General features: G+C 37.3%; 1 protein-coding gene across 4 annotated transcripts in view; it reads left to right on the top strand.

Moving 5' to 3' along the window:
* Positions 1–16,072, top strand: part of USH2A (usherin) — a 372,149-nt gene that overhangs the window by 33,984 nt on the left and 322,093 nt on the right. For all 4 annotated transcript variants that reach the window (XR_009747198.1, XM_061475268.1, XM_061475270.1 and 1 more), the window contains exons 8-11: positions 2,553–2,774; positions 4,238–4,331; positions 12,904–13,099; positions 13,878–14,008. Coding sequence is in view for 3 of the 4 variants with exons in the window: in XM_061475268.1 (XP_061331252.1) it covers positions 2,553–2,774; positions 4,238–4,331; positions 12,904–13,099; positions 13,878–14,008 (643 nt within the window). In the remaining variant the exon portion in view is untranslated. The remainder of the gene's footprint in view (positions 1–2,552; positions 2,775–4,237; positions 4,332–12,903; positions 13,100–13,877; positions 14,009–16,072) is intronic.

Raw genomic sequence — 16,072 nt, 5'->3', positions numbered from 1 at the left:
AGAACAATCATTGACTTTTAGGAACATGTTGCAAGCCTTTTTACTAGACAGCATGTGCAAATTTAAAAATATAACATATACAATGACTGCACCACCCAAGTCTTGGAAGGCACACACAGGGACTGTGAGAATGAAGACCTTGGGCCCACTGTAGGAGAGGATCTGGTTCAAAACCATCTTAAAAATCTGAACGTGCACAAGTCCATGGGTCCTGATGAAATCCATCCGCGGGTCCTGAAGGAGCTGGTGAATGAATTTGCTAAGCCATTGTCCATCATATTTGAGAAATCATGGCAGTCAGGTGAAGTTCCCGATGACTGGAAAAAGGGAAATATAACCCCCATTTTCAAGAAGGGGAAAAGGGATGACCCAGGGAACTACAGACCAGTCAGTCTCACCTCTGTGCCTGGCAAAATCTTGGAGCAGATTCTCCTGGAAGGCATGCTAAGGCACATGAAAAACAACAAGGTGCTTGGTGACAGCCAGTATGGCTTCACTAAGGGGAAGTCCTGCCTGAGCAATTTGGTGGCCTTCAGTGATGGGACTACAGAACATGGACATGGACTACAGAACATCGACATGGACAGTGGGATTGAGTGGATATAAGGAAGAAGTTCTTTACTGTAAGGGTGGTGAGGCACTGGAATGGGTTGCCCAGGAAAGTTGTGAATGCTCCATCCCTGGCAGTGTTCAGGGCCAGGCTGGACAGGGCCTTGGGTGACATGGTTTAGTGTGAGGTGTCCCTGCCCGTGGCAGGGGGGTTGGAACTGGATGATCTTAAGGTCCTTTCCAACCCTAACTATTCTATAATTCTATGAAATATGTATAAATATATATATTAAATGTAGTGTATAAGAGAAGTTAAAATATCTTTTTACACACACACACATGCAAGTATGTACATGTGTATATTTGAATCTATACTACAACATAAATTCAAATGCACTATCTCTTATCTGAATTCAGATGCCAGTCAATATTAGGCTTGTTTAGTACTTGGCTGGAAATCAGTGAGGAAATAGAGTATCAGGTGCTGTAGGCATTTTGCTTTTATTGTTGTTTCACTTTTGCTGCCTTCCTAAGACTTTTCAAGTGTCAGCATCTTTGTTCTCTGGGTGTTCAGTATTCTGAGGAGAGAAACAGGATATCATCTGAGTTACACCAATTTTCAGCAAAGGACTTTGAGCTTTATTGCTGATCCTTGGAGCAGAGGGTAGAGGAGAATGAGAAATCTTTAAGTAAGCCAAACATCTGTGGATAGATAATCCAAAGGAAGTTGTTGTGGTTTAAACCCAGATGGTAACTAAGTACCAGCAGCCACTTGCTCACCCTGGGTGCCATCAGCCTTATGGTCCTTCTTGTGCTTCCGTATCAAGATGATGTAATTTGCCTGCCATTTATACCTGTCTTTAACATTTCCACTGCACCTCTACATGTCATGGAAGGAAAATACTTCATTTAACTTTCTGGATGGGAAGAGAGGACAGTATTGCCCAGAAAAATATACAGGTACATTCCACTGAGATTATTGTGAAGCACTAACCTGGATAGGGGCACAGTACCTTCAAAGGTTCTTCATGAAGACAGAGGATTATGACTCAACAGACCCGGTCTATCTATGAATCTCATCTTTCAAAGTTCAGAGACTTTTTGAATGTTGTATGTCAGGTGATACCATGGGATATTATTTTTAATGATCTCAATAGATATGCAAATAAGCAGGCATTCTCCTCTCTTGTAGAAGCAAGTTCTACTTGTAGCTAAACTCTATAAATAGTATTAACATGAGATAAATATAGTAATAATAGAATAGTAAATATACCAACATGAGATGATTCGTACCAAATTGTGCAAATGAGCAGTTCATATATACGTGTTTACTTAGCCTTTGCTTGAATTCTTAGGACTGTCTTTCCCTGTCTTGGGCTTAAATATACAATTTCACTCCCAATCCTACCACTTTCAATTGAATTCTCTTGCACTTGACTTCACTGGAAGCTAGTGTGTGTTCCCAAGTGCTCACTCATCAAATAAGAGGGTGCAGTCTAGTGACTCTGGAATTCAAAATATAATTGTTTATGTTTTTTTTTTTATGTGGTTAGCGGGTATGTAATTAACAACATGGGCATATTAGTTATGTTAGTTATCTGAATGATTCCTCATGTTGTTCAAGCATAGTTCATGTTTCTCAAAGACACTGTGTTAAACTTATCAAAAACATAGTGCAGATGACATTCTATCAGTCAAAATTTATTAATATTTTGAAGTCACCCTTTAGAGGTTTTTCCTCTCAATTGGAAACTCAGGGTACAGAGAAAAGCATGGAACTTTGGGGAAAACTAGATGTATAGAAGACTTTTTTTTTTTTTTTTTGCCGTGCTTGAATTCTGGTGACTGGGAATCCACTGACATGAGAATTTTCCCTGGAAACAACAACAAAAAAAAAGTACAGTTAAGTGGAGACCCTCTTTGAGAGAAAGTATATTAGGAGATAAAGTTTGTAAGATGTGTGATATTTTGATTTTCATTTGTCTTTTTCTCTATTTAAACAGCTTTACACCATATTCCCGTGGCAATCTCACTTTTAGTGTTCTTACCCCGGAACCAAATCGCCGGCCTGGTTACAATGATTTTTACAATACTCCATCTCTCCAAGAGTTTGTGAAAGCTACACAAGTGAGAATTCATCTCCATGGCCAGTATCATACTAATGAGTCTTGGGTAGATTTCAGGCATAGGTACTACGGAATTAATGAGATTACAGTCAGCGGAAGGTAGGTGTTATGGAACTCTTCCCCCACCCATCGCTGTCTCTAACTATTACAGCTATGCAAAGTATATAATGACCTGCCTAAAATTTAATGAAGTTGTTCTGCTTTTACATGTATGAATGAGAAGGGAATTTGGTCTGAAGCAGTGCATAAGTTTGAAATTGTTGATGTACTGCTTCTTAAAAAAACATTTGCTCAGATGTTATTTTAAAATTAATTATACTTATTACACAAATCTGTCAAAAGCAGTGCTTTCCTTGGAGTTACCAGTGCCTCTAAGCAAAAGCTTCTGATAGAAACCATGGCCTGTGCTTTTCTTCAGTAGCTCTTCCAAGTTTCCTGATAGATTTCCAGACCTGGCAATTTGTACAGCCTTAATGCAGAGCTCATTCTTTGTTTTAGCTGTAGTTTTCCTCTTAAAACGGGGCAGCTGTCAGTAAAAGTGTTACATTATCTGTGACTGACAACTTTATTGTATGTGATAAGTGTTCTGTCTTGTGAAAGGACTAATTATGCCCTGTAAATACTATGCAAATTGGGCAATGAAATAGTTTCCAAGAAGCATATGGTGCAGATTTTTGCAAATAAGCATTATTCCTGAAATTATTTTGGTAGTCCTCATTTTAAGAGAATACACCCTATTAAGGGAACCCATTAGGTCATGTTTACCTTAAAAATTTTCTATACTACTACTATGTTTTGATTATTGATTTACATGTGTATGATAATGCTTTTACTAAAATAGCTACAATTTCAGTGACTATGTAACAGCAAAATGATTTCAGCTGTAGTTTGCTAAGCTATGCCGTGCCTTCAGAAGAGCAGCTCTTCAGGTAGAGTGGTATGATTACTGACCGTTAACTAATGCTTTATAAAGATTTTATTTTAGTAACAAATGGACATTTAAACTGAGATCAAAATGGGTTAAAGTAGAAAATTATGCTTGATATGGCTAAGATTTCTTGAAGAAAAAAACAACTATAGCCACACTGTAACACTTAATATTGATGAAGAATTGCCATTTAACAAATTTAGATATTGTTATATACTGAAATATAGTTTACATATTATATGAGGTAACTATCTCTACTACATGCTGGGTTTTATTTTCTTGAAAAATAACTGTTGATACTTAAAAGTATGTTGAGTAATCTTTTGTAGGCTACTGCATTTAGGAACATTCTCTTTCTGTTTGATAGAATCATAGAATAGTTAGGTTGGAAAGGACCTTAACATCGTCTATTTCCAGGCCCCCTGCCATGGGCAAGAACACCTCATACTAGACTGTGTCACCCAAAACTCCATCCAACCTGGCCTTGAACACTGCCAGGGATGGAGTTTATTTGTTCTTAATAAAGAACCAGACTATGCAATACACAAAATTATCTTTGTGAGCGTGTTATATATTGTTGGACAAATGTATTTCCATAATATAATTTTTTCTTCATTACCTATTTGTCTTTCAGGTGTAACTGCCATGGCCATGCTGATAATTGCGACTCAGCTGTGGAACCATACAGATGCCTGTGCATCAAGGAAAGCTATACAGAAGGAAATAATGTTAGTCTCTCCTTTGTCTATTTACATCACCTATTAACTGCCTCAGAATTGGGGTTTTAGTCCTGGGGAAGAGTGTGTGTGAACGTGTGTTAGTGTTGTCCTATCTTTTATAGGGAGACTTTCTGTAATGGGATTTGTATTAAGTAAGGAAACAGAAATGTTGTCCCCTCCACCAAGTGCCATTCTACCACACACCATTAGGAGTGCTGAGTGAGTTAAGGAATTTGATTTCTTGTTAGAGGATTAGGCCATTTTCAAGCATTAGATGCAAACTTAAATTTAGACTGTCAGCATCTCATAAAAGTTATGGCTCTACCAGCTGTAGCAAGTAGCAGTTTACAGAGTGCTATTTTTACTCTACTTTTAGTCTGGTCCTAAGAACTCCAGACCCATTTAGTAGATGGAGCACTGTAGGCACAGTCCTGGAGTTCAGCTTGCAATTTAGAAAGGAAACAGTTCAAGTGGTCCAATACAGCTCTGTGATGTGAACCAAAGCAAAGTAAATGCAGAAAATTTGGAGTTTTGTTCAAAACTACATGCCTAATCCAAGGTAAAACACTTAACAGATACCTGGAACATCTGTAGATACCTGGGACATCTGTAGATTGCAGTCTCCGAGTTCAGCTAAGAATGAGATCTTTTAATGCAGTTATTTTACTAACTATGTCTAAGATAAGAAGAGTTAAAATATTTTGAACTTGATTTTGAATGTCTCTTGCATAGTTGAGAAAATACTGAGACGTGCCCATACATACGTATGCATATGTATAGACATGCCATACACATGTAAACTGCATACAGTTTAGTGAAAGCAAAATCACAATTTACGAGTTAAGGAAAAGAAGTCGAAGTTAAGAAAGAGTGAGCTACGTCAAAGGAGTGAGTCCTACAATCCCACTGAATGCTAGATTTCCATCATGAATACATATTGTATCCCCTGCTACATTTATGCCTTTTGGAAACAGGCTTTCTAAAAATTAAGCAGGGGCTATGGAACAGCCACAGCAGTAGCAAAAAAAAAATCTCACATAAAAAGCCCTGAAGAAGTATGTGCTAGAACAGAACAAGAAATGTTAATCTGAGAGCATTTGATTTTGTGCTTGTGATCATGTGAAGGATCTTTGTAGAATTTCATAGGGCATCTAAGTATTTTAAGCACACGTGTAGGATCCACAGACTAAATGGGATTTGAACAAAAATTGGAAGTTTTTAGATTGGTCAGATTAGAAAAAAGATTCAAACTGACAATGTCCCTTTAATTAGAACACATGTTGTGAAATGTTACTTTGTAGGGATTAATTATAAATATTTAATAAGATCTGGAAGTTCACCAAGCACTCTTGCAAGACTTCTGCTACCTTGTGAAAACAAACCAAATACATTTTATGATTTTAACAATGCATCTGCCTTATCAGATAATTTGTGTCCCTGTTAATGGGTTGTCCCAGTGAGTGTCACATTTTTGATTTGGCATGTATGCATTGTAACTATAACTGAAATGCTTGAATTGACTATATTTATTCAGAGCACAATAAGGATGTTGTTTAATTATTTTGCTCATTCTTTAATGATGATGTCAGTATCTGCTAAATAGGAAAGAAAATAGAAGTAGTAACAAAATAGAAGTAATATTTGCAAATATATCACTAACTACTTTGAATTTTATCAAAGATTTATATTGCCTCACCATTGTCACAGGGAAGAACTTCTTCCTTATATCTAACCTGAACTTTGCCTGTTTCAGTTTGAACCCATCACCCCTTGTTCTATCACTACAGTCCCTGATAAAGAGAACGCGTCTCTGTCATTTGCAATGATAGAACTCTGTCTTACAGACTTATACATGTGTTTCTTAGGCTTCCACCCCAGTGAATTAGGCAGCTGCTATTATTATTATTACTATTACTAGTAATTCAATTAACAATGAAGTAAGTTTCCAAATATAAACTCTTGTTGTTTGTTTTGGTTTTGAGATGAAATTGCACTGTCTGCAGTCTTTTTTTTTTTACTTCTGTCCTTTTCCAGTCAGTAAGTCACCACAACTGAGGAGGTTTTATTGTTTTGAGTTATTTTGTGTGGATTCTTTAAACAGAGGTCCCTTGACAAGCTCTTACATATGGCAGAGTAAGTCCTTGTCACATTTACACATAATGCAACTAAAATTACTATCTTGAATTTATCTGACATATACACCTGGATAGCTGTTGCTCAGCAAAGCAATACCAGAAACTGAAAACTTACATAATCCATTACAAATTGAAATCTTAGTTTAGTTATTGGCATCACCATGTTACGAAATTTGACATACCAAATGATATTTCTCTATATTATTTTTTTCTGAGTTCTATTTTGATGAAGAAATATGTTGTAATGAAATGTGATACGATAGGAAGAAGGGAATGCTTAAGAATGACTTGCTGAGGGGCCACATTAAGAATCCTCAGAGCTTTTTCTTTCATGAAAAGAAGCGCTTAGCTTCTTCATTTAAAATTGTTCTGTAAATGCGTGTGTCCTGCTTTGGGATTACAGCCTCAGAGCCTCCTTTAAATTGGTCATGCAGAACTTAATAGAGAGAGGCAAAATATACAGGAAGAATTGTAGAAATAATAATAGAAAATTGAATTTAACATAAAGCAACTCTGATAAATGCTTCAGGGGGTATGAATGGAAGTGAGAGGGTGACTCGATACAGTAAGGACTTCTTGTCTTCAGAATTTTCCATGCAAATAATTGATGGTCTTAAACATATGCTGTCTGAAGACTGGATAGGGCATTGTTGATTTACCAAGAATTAGGCTTTTTATGTTGTTTACAGAAGAATCTATCTAAACCTTAGTTAAAGGTCAATCTGTATCATCGTGTTAGATGTTGGAATTAATGATACGTAGTACCTGAGGAGCTGTAAATATTGACTATAGTAAGTGGTCACTCAACTAACAGAAACTTCTAGCTTGCAGAAGCAAGCTAGCGAAAAATGCACTTTTTGGTAAGCTCTGTGCCATAATTTGTATATGCAGAGGACATGCCTGGGAGGAAGATGGTTACATCAGAATAAAAAGAAAGGAAATCAAGCAGGCAGATGGTTGACTTGTGTGTTAGGAAACAGCAAGCCAAGAGGCACATAGTGCAATTGTCTCATCTGTCTGATAATTTTAGCTAACTTTGACATGTCTGTGGAAGTTATGGGTTTGTCTATGAATCCATCCCTGGAAAACTGGTGTAATTTCACAGTTCAAAGAAGGTGTTGCAGTCTCAGATATGTTGTGATTTGCTGCACAGGTAATGACATGCTGAAGGAATGTGAAGTGGTCATTCTGCCTTTTGACCTGAAGTTTCTAAGTTTTACTGAAGAGTAGGCAGATGGCAACTAGCATTATGGTTGTATTGTTACCTCTTGGACATCAAGAAGGCTGTTCCTGTCTGAAAATTATTTTCAGGGGCTTATCCTCTGTGCAGGATATTTATTTCTTTTCATGTGAAAAAAACAGAGATATCTGGTCTGGTGCTTCAGAGTTGTTGGAAGTACCTGTCACACATCGTATCACTACATATATTTATTGCATTTCTATGATTTTTCATGTATTCCGTATAAATGGCCAAGTGATTAGCCAGTTTGTGGCAATATTCTGCTTCTTTTACCCCACTAAATCTATTATTAAAAAATTAGAAAAATTCCCATGTAGCAGCTTCCTCAGAGAAGTGAAATTAACACTATAGTAACTAGTAACTGTCTACAGCACTCCCTTCTCATAGAATCATAGAATAGTTAGGGTTGGAAAGAACCTTGAGATCATCTAGTTCCAGCACCCCTGCCATGGGCAGGGATGCCTCACATTAGACCTTGTCACCCAAGGCTCTGTCTAACCTGGCCTTGAGCACTGCCAGGGTTGGAGCATTTGCCACTTCTTTTGGCAACCTGTGCCAGTGCCTCACCACCCACACAGTAAAGAACTTCCTTGTTGTATCTAACCTGAACTTGCTGTGTTTCAGTTTAAACCCATAACCCCTTGTCTTATCGCTGCAGCCCCTGATGAAGAGTCCCTCTCCAGCATCCTTGTAGGCCCCCTTCAATTAAATATCCTTAGCAAGTTAGAGTGTTGGTAAAATAGAACACATACTGAACTCATCAGCTGCAATACTGTCGAGGTTTAAACCCAGTCAGGTAACTCGTTCACTCACTCCCCCCCTTCTTTCCCTCCCCCTACTCCCGGAGGGACGGAGAGGAGAATCAAAAGAATGCAACTCCCACAGGTTGAGATAAGAACAGTTTAGTAACTAAGGTATAACACAAATCACTACTGCTACCACCAATGATAATAATGATAAAGGAAATAACAAGGGAAGAGAATACAACACCTCACCACCAGCTGACCGATAACTCGCCCCCCCAGCCCCGACCGATACCTCCTCCAACCCTGCAGTCTCCCAGCCCTTCCGGCTAACTCCCAGTTACATCCTGGCCATGACGTGCTGTGGTATGGAATACCTCTTTGGTCAGTTTGGGTCAGGTGTCCTGTCTCTGCTTCCTCCTGGCTTCCCCTCCTCCCTGGCAGAGCATGAGGCTCACAAAGTCCTTGGCCAAACCAAAACATCGCTATCAGTTCTGTTCCCAGGCCGAAAGTCAAAACACTGCACTGCACCAGCTACCAAGAAGGAGAAACATGACTGTTACTGCTGAACCCAGGACAAATACATACCTTCACCCCCTCTTTTATTTTACAGAAGTCCTACAAGGTTGGAGTCTACATGTGGATTAGATGAAGTGGATGCTTGATTTGAAAATAGCTTTGAATTTTAATCCTGGAGAATTTAACTGTGAATTAATTTACTGAGCAGCCTGATTGTCAGAATTAGTGTGGTTGCATAGGGTTTAATTTTGTAGGACTTGCTATGGCTTCAAGTAATTTCACCTAAAAAAAGCATAAATAAAAGAGGAACTGAATGAAAGTATATTTCATACCACCTGACAACATCTTTGCCAGTGTTTGAGATCTCAGTTGCATTCCATTGCCAGTTGAATCTGGCATTCAGATGGCAGATCTTATTCTCTTTGCCAGTCAGGTTCTTTGTCAGTTACTTTACTGTTGCAAAGCAGCAGAGGTATGTTTTCTTAGCATACTACTTGACATATGGTATTTGTAAACCACCTGCAGTGTCTGTGCTTGGCTTCTAAAATCATGCTTCATCCTTTTAAGGTACATAGGGTATTATGATGGAACCCCATAAGACACTCTTCATTTCTATTCTGTTTTTCTTAATCAGTTGGAGTCACTTAGAATGTTCTAGGGTTGGGTTTTTTTTTGTTTGTTTGTTTGTTTGTTTTTTCATAATGAGACCTGGCTTTCGAGTTTAAAAACTTTTTGGTCTTTGGGGAGTTCACAATAAACAGATATGGTTCAAATCTCTGCTAACAGGTAGTCTTGATAGATAGTCAAATGCTGTAGGGAGGGTACTGAGGAAAAGCCATGGGAATATTAAGGTGACTGCCTTCAGAGCAGGGCTAAGCTACGCTGGAATAGCAACTGCCTAGAAGCCACATTTATTTGGCTAATGAAGCTAAATGGGGTGAATGCATACTGTCCATTTGGATACAGACTGGGATCTTGTAGGAAGGGAAAAATAATATGTGATTAACTGTCCTATTATAGTCAACACACAGGGCAGCATAAACAAACATGGTTGGGTGATGCACGTATGGGAGCCTTGCGAAGGCAAGGCAGCATTCCAGAATGCCTAAGAAAGTGGCATTCTGATCTTGATACCACTTCAGCAGATTGTAAAATCTGTGTACTGTTAGTAACATAAGCAGTACATTATACATATGCTTCTGTAAGTATTATAGATGTGTATATGCACTAGTTATTGCAGATGAACTTTGACAGGTGGGAGATTGAACTCCTACACAGGTTAGGAAAAGAAGGAATAAATTCTATATAAGAGAACAACATAGGAAAAAAGGATGAAACCCAGAGGCAAGCAGTGGGATATTTTAAAAGTGTTGAACTAGAAGGTTCTAGTTATTACAAGTCTTAAAGTATTGTTAGTGTTGCCTTCTGAAGTATTTCTTCAAGTATTTGTTGACTGTTTCTTCAGAGGCACTGTCCTCAGCATTCTTGGGCACTAATAGGGAACTTGGCACATACAGGCTTAGGCTGAAGTCACTGGTGAACTTTCCTTAAGTGTGCTGGATACAGGAATTTTGAGGAGGTAAGCTTTTAAAAATAATTATAGTAAAAAAAATAATAAATATCTTGAGTTAATTATTGGAAGTAAGGCTTTAGCTGTAATTTCAGACTAAGGAATTGGTCCTAGATGAGCTAGGTATTTTGACCATCCTGCTCCATGTAAGGTTTCTCAGGAAACTGGTATCACAGAAGGTGAGTGGTTCAGATACTGTGTATCAAGAGGACATGTTTGGTATTGTCCATAGGGAAAATCATATCTTTAACATATTTTCTGAAGGGCCTAGATGTAACTGAGAATAAGGACATCTACATGTTTGTGAGTTTTACAGTTGTGGAGGAAGGCTTGTTTGTCAAGAATTAATGTTCTTTATCAATCTGTTGCTAGCCCTCAGATTTGTCAAAGGCTTTTGGGAAATCTACCTGTTTTACATATGGTAGCCAAGAATTGAAGCTGAATCTCTTAATACCTTTGAAAATCTCAACAATTTGCTTTGGACAAAAGCAAAGTTTACATTCGATCAATGAAGAACTCAAGATTGCCATCTGTACGTCATCCTGCTACCAAAAGTGCAAGTTAAACGCACCAGGTCTTGAAGTTAAATGCAATTCTTAGCTTAATAAAGGTGTGACAAACTCAGCAGGATGAGGTGGATGGAGGTCCAGCACGTTTTGACTGCATACAATTGGAAATTCAGGGCTGGCAGGTTGGTAGCTATTTCTCTACTGTTTGCTTTTCAAGGAGGACATAATTCCCTAGATATGCTGCAAAGAGGGAGCTGCATGAGTGGGATAGTTTGGCTGGGAGCTAGGGTTTCTTTCTTGCACTTCCCAAGTTGCACAATACCTGAATGAACCCCATTGTCTCATGTTGCTGGTGCTGTGTAATGCTGATTTTCATCAAGGTACAGGCAAAGGGAATGACTAGAGAGAGGAAGGATGGTTGTGAATGAAGGAAGGACATGAATAAGCTCTTAAGCTTTTTTCTGAATTCAGTTTCACATACTACCCACAGTTGATGCTTTTCTGGTGTCAGCTGGGAGTGAAGAGCTTAGAAACTTCTGTATAGTTTCATAATTGTCAGCATATAGGTGATGTAGGCACACTGGGCCTAAATAATTGTAATAGTGCTTGGAATAATAGCCATGAAGAAAGATAAGCACACTTCTGGAACTTAAGAAGAAAGAAATTGCCCAAATACTTTACAGAAGCAACTTATTTTAAGCATTTGAATTCCTTCTGGAAGATGGAAGTGACAACTGGAATATATTTTGTTTCTGAGATCCAGCAAGGCACCACTATTTTGGTAATCGAGTTTCAGTAATGCCACTTAAAAACAATCTAAACAAACATGTCTCCAGTGCCAACATGTACTTTTTGAGCCAATTCCATAAAAACTAAATAATAAAAAGAGAATGTAACTGTCAAAAATGCTATCCATTCATGAAGAAATCCAGTTTGTTTTTAGTTCCTGATGAACAAATACACACACTAAATTTCCTTCTTGAAGTTTTATAGAGTGTATTATGAAGCGAAAATTATTCCAACTTCACATTCTTTATGAAGCTCTCCTTAGCAGGTAATATTGTGAGTTCATCCAAGTAAAAGATGAGGTCCTGCCGTGCTCCTCCACTACTTAAAAATATTTTTACTGGTTTGGATTTAAGCTAATGAAGTACTTGAATGTCATTAATCTTTGTATCTAATAAAATGAAGAAAACAAGATAATTTTGTTTAGGTGTCTCTTTAACCACTGGACCTTGTATGCTATTATTCATCGGTGTAATTTAAAATATAACTTGACAGACCTGAATATGTATAGAGGTTTGTGGGCTTTGGTTAAAACTTCCTTCTTGAAAATTTTATGAGATAAAATGCACATTTAGCAGTGCTGATGTTTTAGATGCTCTGTGCAGCATCGCATATTTGGCCGTAGGAAGTCTTCTGTTTCACTCACAAGGTCAAATGGTAATTGCACAAACTACAGTTGCTACAATAGTACAAACTACAATAACAAACATTGTTTAAAATGCATCCAAATGGATGCATTAGTCAAATATGTCTTCTGTGCCTCAAACACAGTAGGTGCCATTTTGCATCTTCGGAGGTTTAACTATATCTGAATCTCAGCATGTTTGCTTGTGTCAAATACCTAAATACTTAAAATTTAATTCTTCTGCCTACTGTCCTTGATTTTAATCTGTTGTTAAATTAACTTTAACTAAAAATAGATTGTTCTGTTATTTCTCTATACACTTTCTCACTTGTCTAAACCTCAGTATCTGTAATATTTAAATGGGGGAAAACAGAACAAAACGTGATTAGAGAGAGAGTATAATAGTGTGCTTGGAAGGTAAAGAAATAGGTTGTTTTGTTTTGTTCTTTTCCAGTGTGACCGCTGTTTGCCGTTATACAACGACAAACCTTTTCGTCCAGGTGACCAAGTTCATGCCTATAATTGCAGACCTTGTCAATGCTACAGCCATGCACTAAGCTGCCACTATGACTTAGCAATGGACCCTTTTCCTCAGGAACACTACAGAGGCAGTGGTGGAGTGTGTGATAACTGTCAACATAACACTGCTGGTGAGTCACACAAGAGAGAATGGCCGGTTTATTTTAAGTCACTTTTTGGCTAAGTCTTGTGTCAGCTGAAATTAATAATGCTCAGTGGCTCATATTGCAATAAATTCTCCTATATGTGTATTTTTAAACTATCCAGATTGTGCAGTAATTACAGTGATGTCAGTTCTTAAGCAAGAGGAAAATACAGCTAGAAACTGATCCAATCTTGTGTAAGATCTTTTATTCAAAAGGCATTCTAATAAAGAATTAGAATGTAAGGTTTCAAAGCTGTTCCTATTACATGTGCTGGGGTGTTTCAATACAGAATGGCATCTTTCTATTTCATAACATCCTAAAAATGTTCTTGAATTTTACTGTAATGTCAGTTGCTTCCTCATTGAATAAAGTTTTCTATTCCACGTAAGTAGCATATTTGAATAGTTTTTAACAGTTCTATTTCGGTTTTCTTGGCTTTGTCTAGTAAAGAAAAAAAAAAGAAAAGTTTCAGGTTCAGTGATAATTTTTCCAAAAAATGTATAGGCATTTGCATGGCATAGCTTTTATATAAGTGTGGTATTATACAACAGATGGAAGTTTAATGGAGTAAAACGTAGTTTGTAACAGGTTCATTGTTTCATATGCTCTGGATCACTAAATTGGCAGGTAGAGATGAAAGGTGCATTAAAATGGACGTCCAGAAAATTATAGAATTCTCTCAAAGGAATAGTCTTTAATTTTGAATTATACAGCTAATTTTAATGAATTGGAAGTCATAATACAAGACCTTTCTTTCATGCAGGAAGGAACTGTGAGCTGTGCAAGGATTTCCATTACAGACAAGCAGGTGCAGATCTTTCAGCCACTGATGTTTGCAAACCCTGTGACTGTTATGCAACAGGCACCAAAAATAAGAGCCTTCAGTGTGATAGTGTAAGTAATCTCAATACAGAAAAGTGACAATGCATTTTAATCAGTTGGGTAGGCAGCAGTAAGTTTTTACGGTGTACTTAGATGGTAACTACTTTAACAAAAATGCTTAAGTTCAGCCTTTCCAAAATTATAATTGACTTACATCAGAGTCTGAAAGCTGAGAAAATAGAGAGCCATTTTAAATATATTGTTGAAGAGTTCTTCACCAGTGTCAGCAACAGACAGAAAAGATGCTGTATGAATTTTCAGAAATAAATAGTAATTTTTGGGTACCAACAGGTACCTGTGCATGTCTTGAGTAGTTTTGAAGGTCTTGATACTGTCGTAAAATTAATAACTGATTTTCAGTATTCAGGCAATAAGCTGAGCCTGAAATTGAGCTAAAATTAAGTTAGCTTTCTCTCTCATAAGACAAGGACTGATCTCTTTTTTAATGCATAAAGTCCATTGAAAAAGAAAAAGAAACCCACAAAGTGGTGTTGAAAAGGCCTTCAGCTAGGCTTTTTAAACCTGTAGACCTTATTGACATACAAAATGTATAGTCTGATAATAAATTTCTCTGTAACTTTCAAAACATGCATGTTGAGAAAAAGCAGGAAAAGTGACTGAAGCCTTAAACATATATTAAAGGTATCCTGCTGTTCATGTTCTATTCACGCGTGTCTTGTCCATTGCCAAAATCCACTTTTGCTCAGAATAGGGAAGAATATGCATCTTTAAAAATACTTTAAAGGTGGAACTTGTTCTACAGGGAATTGAGATAGAACGTCTTCCGCTTGTTGCTGCATTTGTCATCTCTTCTTTTTTTCCAGACTTTTTTCATAAAACAGTCTTTAGCATTTTTTATATGATGTCTCTCATTACTGATTTTATTTAACAGTAAGGACCCTGTTGTATTTTCATCCTTGGTTCTACAGTGGTAAAAGCACATGCTCAGTTTGACTGAGTTCACCTTCACGGGATTCATGCATTGGTGCATATGCTGAATGATATACAGATTTAGCACAATGTGGGCTTTAAGTTAATCCCCTATAGTACAAATCTAAATTGATTTAGAATTTTTTGTCTTCTGAATATGATACTTTTTGCCAGCATCACAGAAATAGGGAAAAAAAGCCTAACCCAACCCCAAACTTGAAAACCACAAGTAACATGTTATGACTATTTTTTCAAGACATAGGAAAAAATACAAGCAAATGCTGATTTTGTGTCCATGCTGTGTGGTGAAATGTTAACCTAAACCAGCTTTAGCTGTTGGGGAATATAATGAGGGGAATAGTAGTTTACAGAAATCACTGCTTCATGGTGAAATACACAAGAACATTGATGAATCTTGACTATGAAAGTATGGAATAGGAAAAAATTGGGGAGACTCTATTGCTCAATAAAGCATCAGTTGACGGCTGCAGTAGAAGCAGAGCAGGACGAAATGATTAAGAGGCATTAAAGAATAGATTAATAAGGCTGGGGACTAAACACTGAAAGGAATTACATGGAATAGAAAGGTATCATTGAAGGAACTGCTTCCAAATTTGACCTGTGGAAGAGAAAATCATAAGGAATAAGGACCCTACTCATGAAAATTGTCATATCGCAATGATAATTTTGAAGGAAATATAGCAAATATGTCATAGAATACACTTCTACTGCATAGCTTAACATTTTCTGCAGTTCATCAACATTTTTCTTTTCAGAGTGCCAGCTGTGTTACTAAGTTCCAAGAGGTATAGAGTTCCAAGATGCATTCATTGTACCACAACTCAATCTATTAAATCACATAGAATATTTTCTCATCAAATGAAATATTATTAATGTAGATAGTTTACGGGATAGGTAGAGGAGCTTACTGTAACATGCTTACTCCCATCTCAGTTCTTCGGACTGGTCATGAAAACTTTCTGCCTGTTCTGTTCACCTGTTTCACTCTACTGTTGATGAGAAATGCATCTAGGTCTGTAGGATTTCTCCCTTGCATAGGTTCTCGGTTCTCATACATCTGTAGATTATGCTCACTTACAGATCAGTGTGTAACTTCATTTGTATTTTAAAGTGAAAGCCAACATA

The sequence above is a fragment of the Pezoporus flaviventris genome, unplaced genomic scaffold (genome assembly GCF_033815535.1).
Source record: "Pezoporus flaviventris isolate CSIRO_AGI_PZ_B2104156 unplaced genomic scaffold, CSIRO_AGI_Pfla_v1 ptg000083l, whole genome shotgun sequence".
Taxonomy (NCBI): domain Eukaryota; kingdom Metazoa; phylum Chordata; class Aves; order Psittaciformes; family Psittacidae; genus Pezoporus; species Pezoporus flaviventris.
Note: the sequence above shows the minus strand (reverse complement) of the source record. Positions and strands in the feature narration are given on the sequence as shown.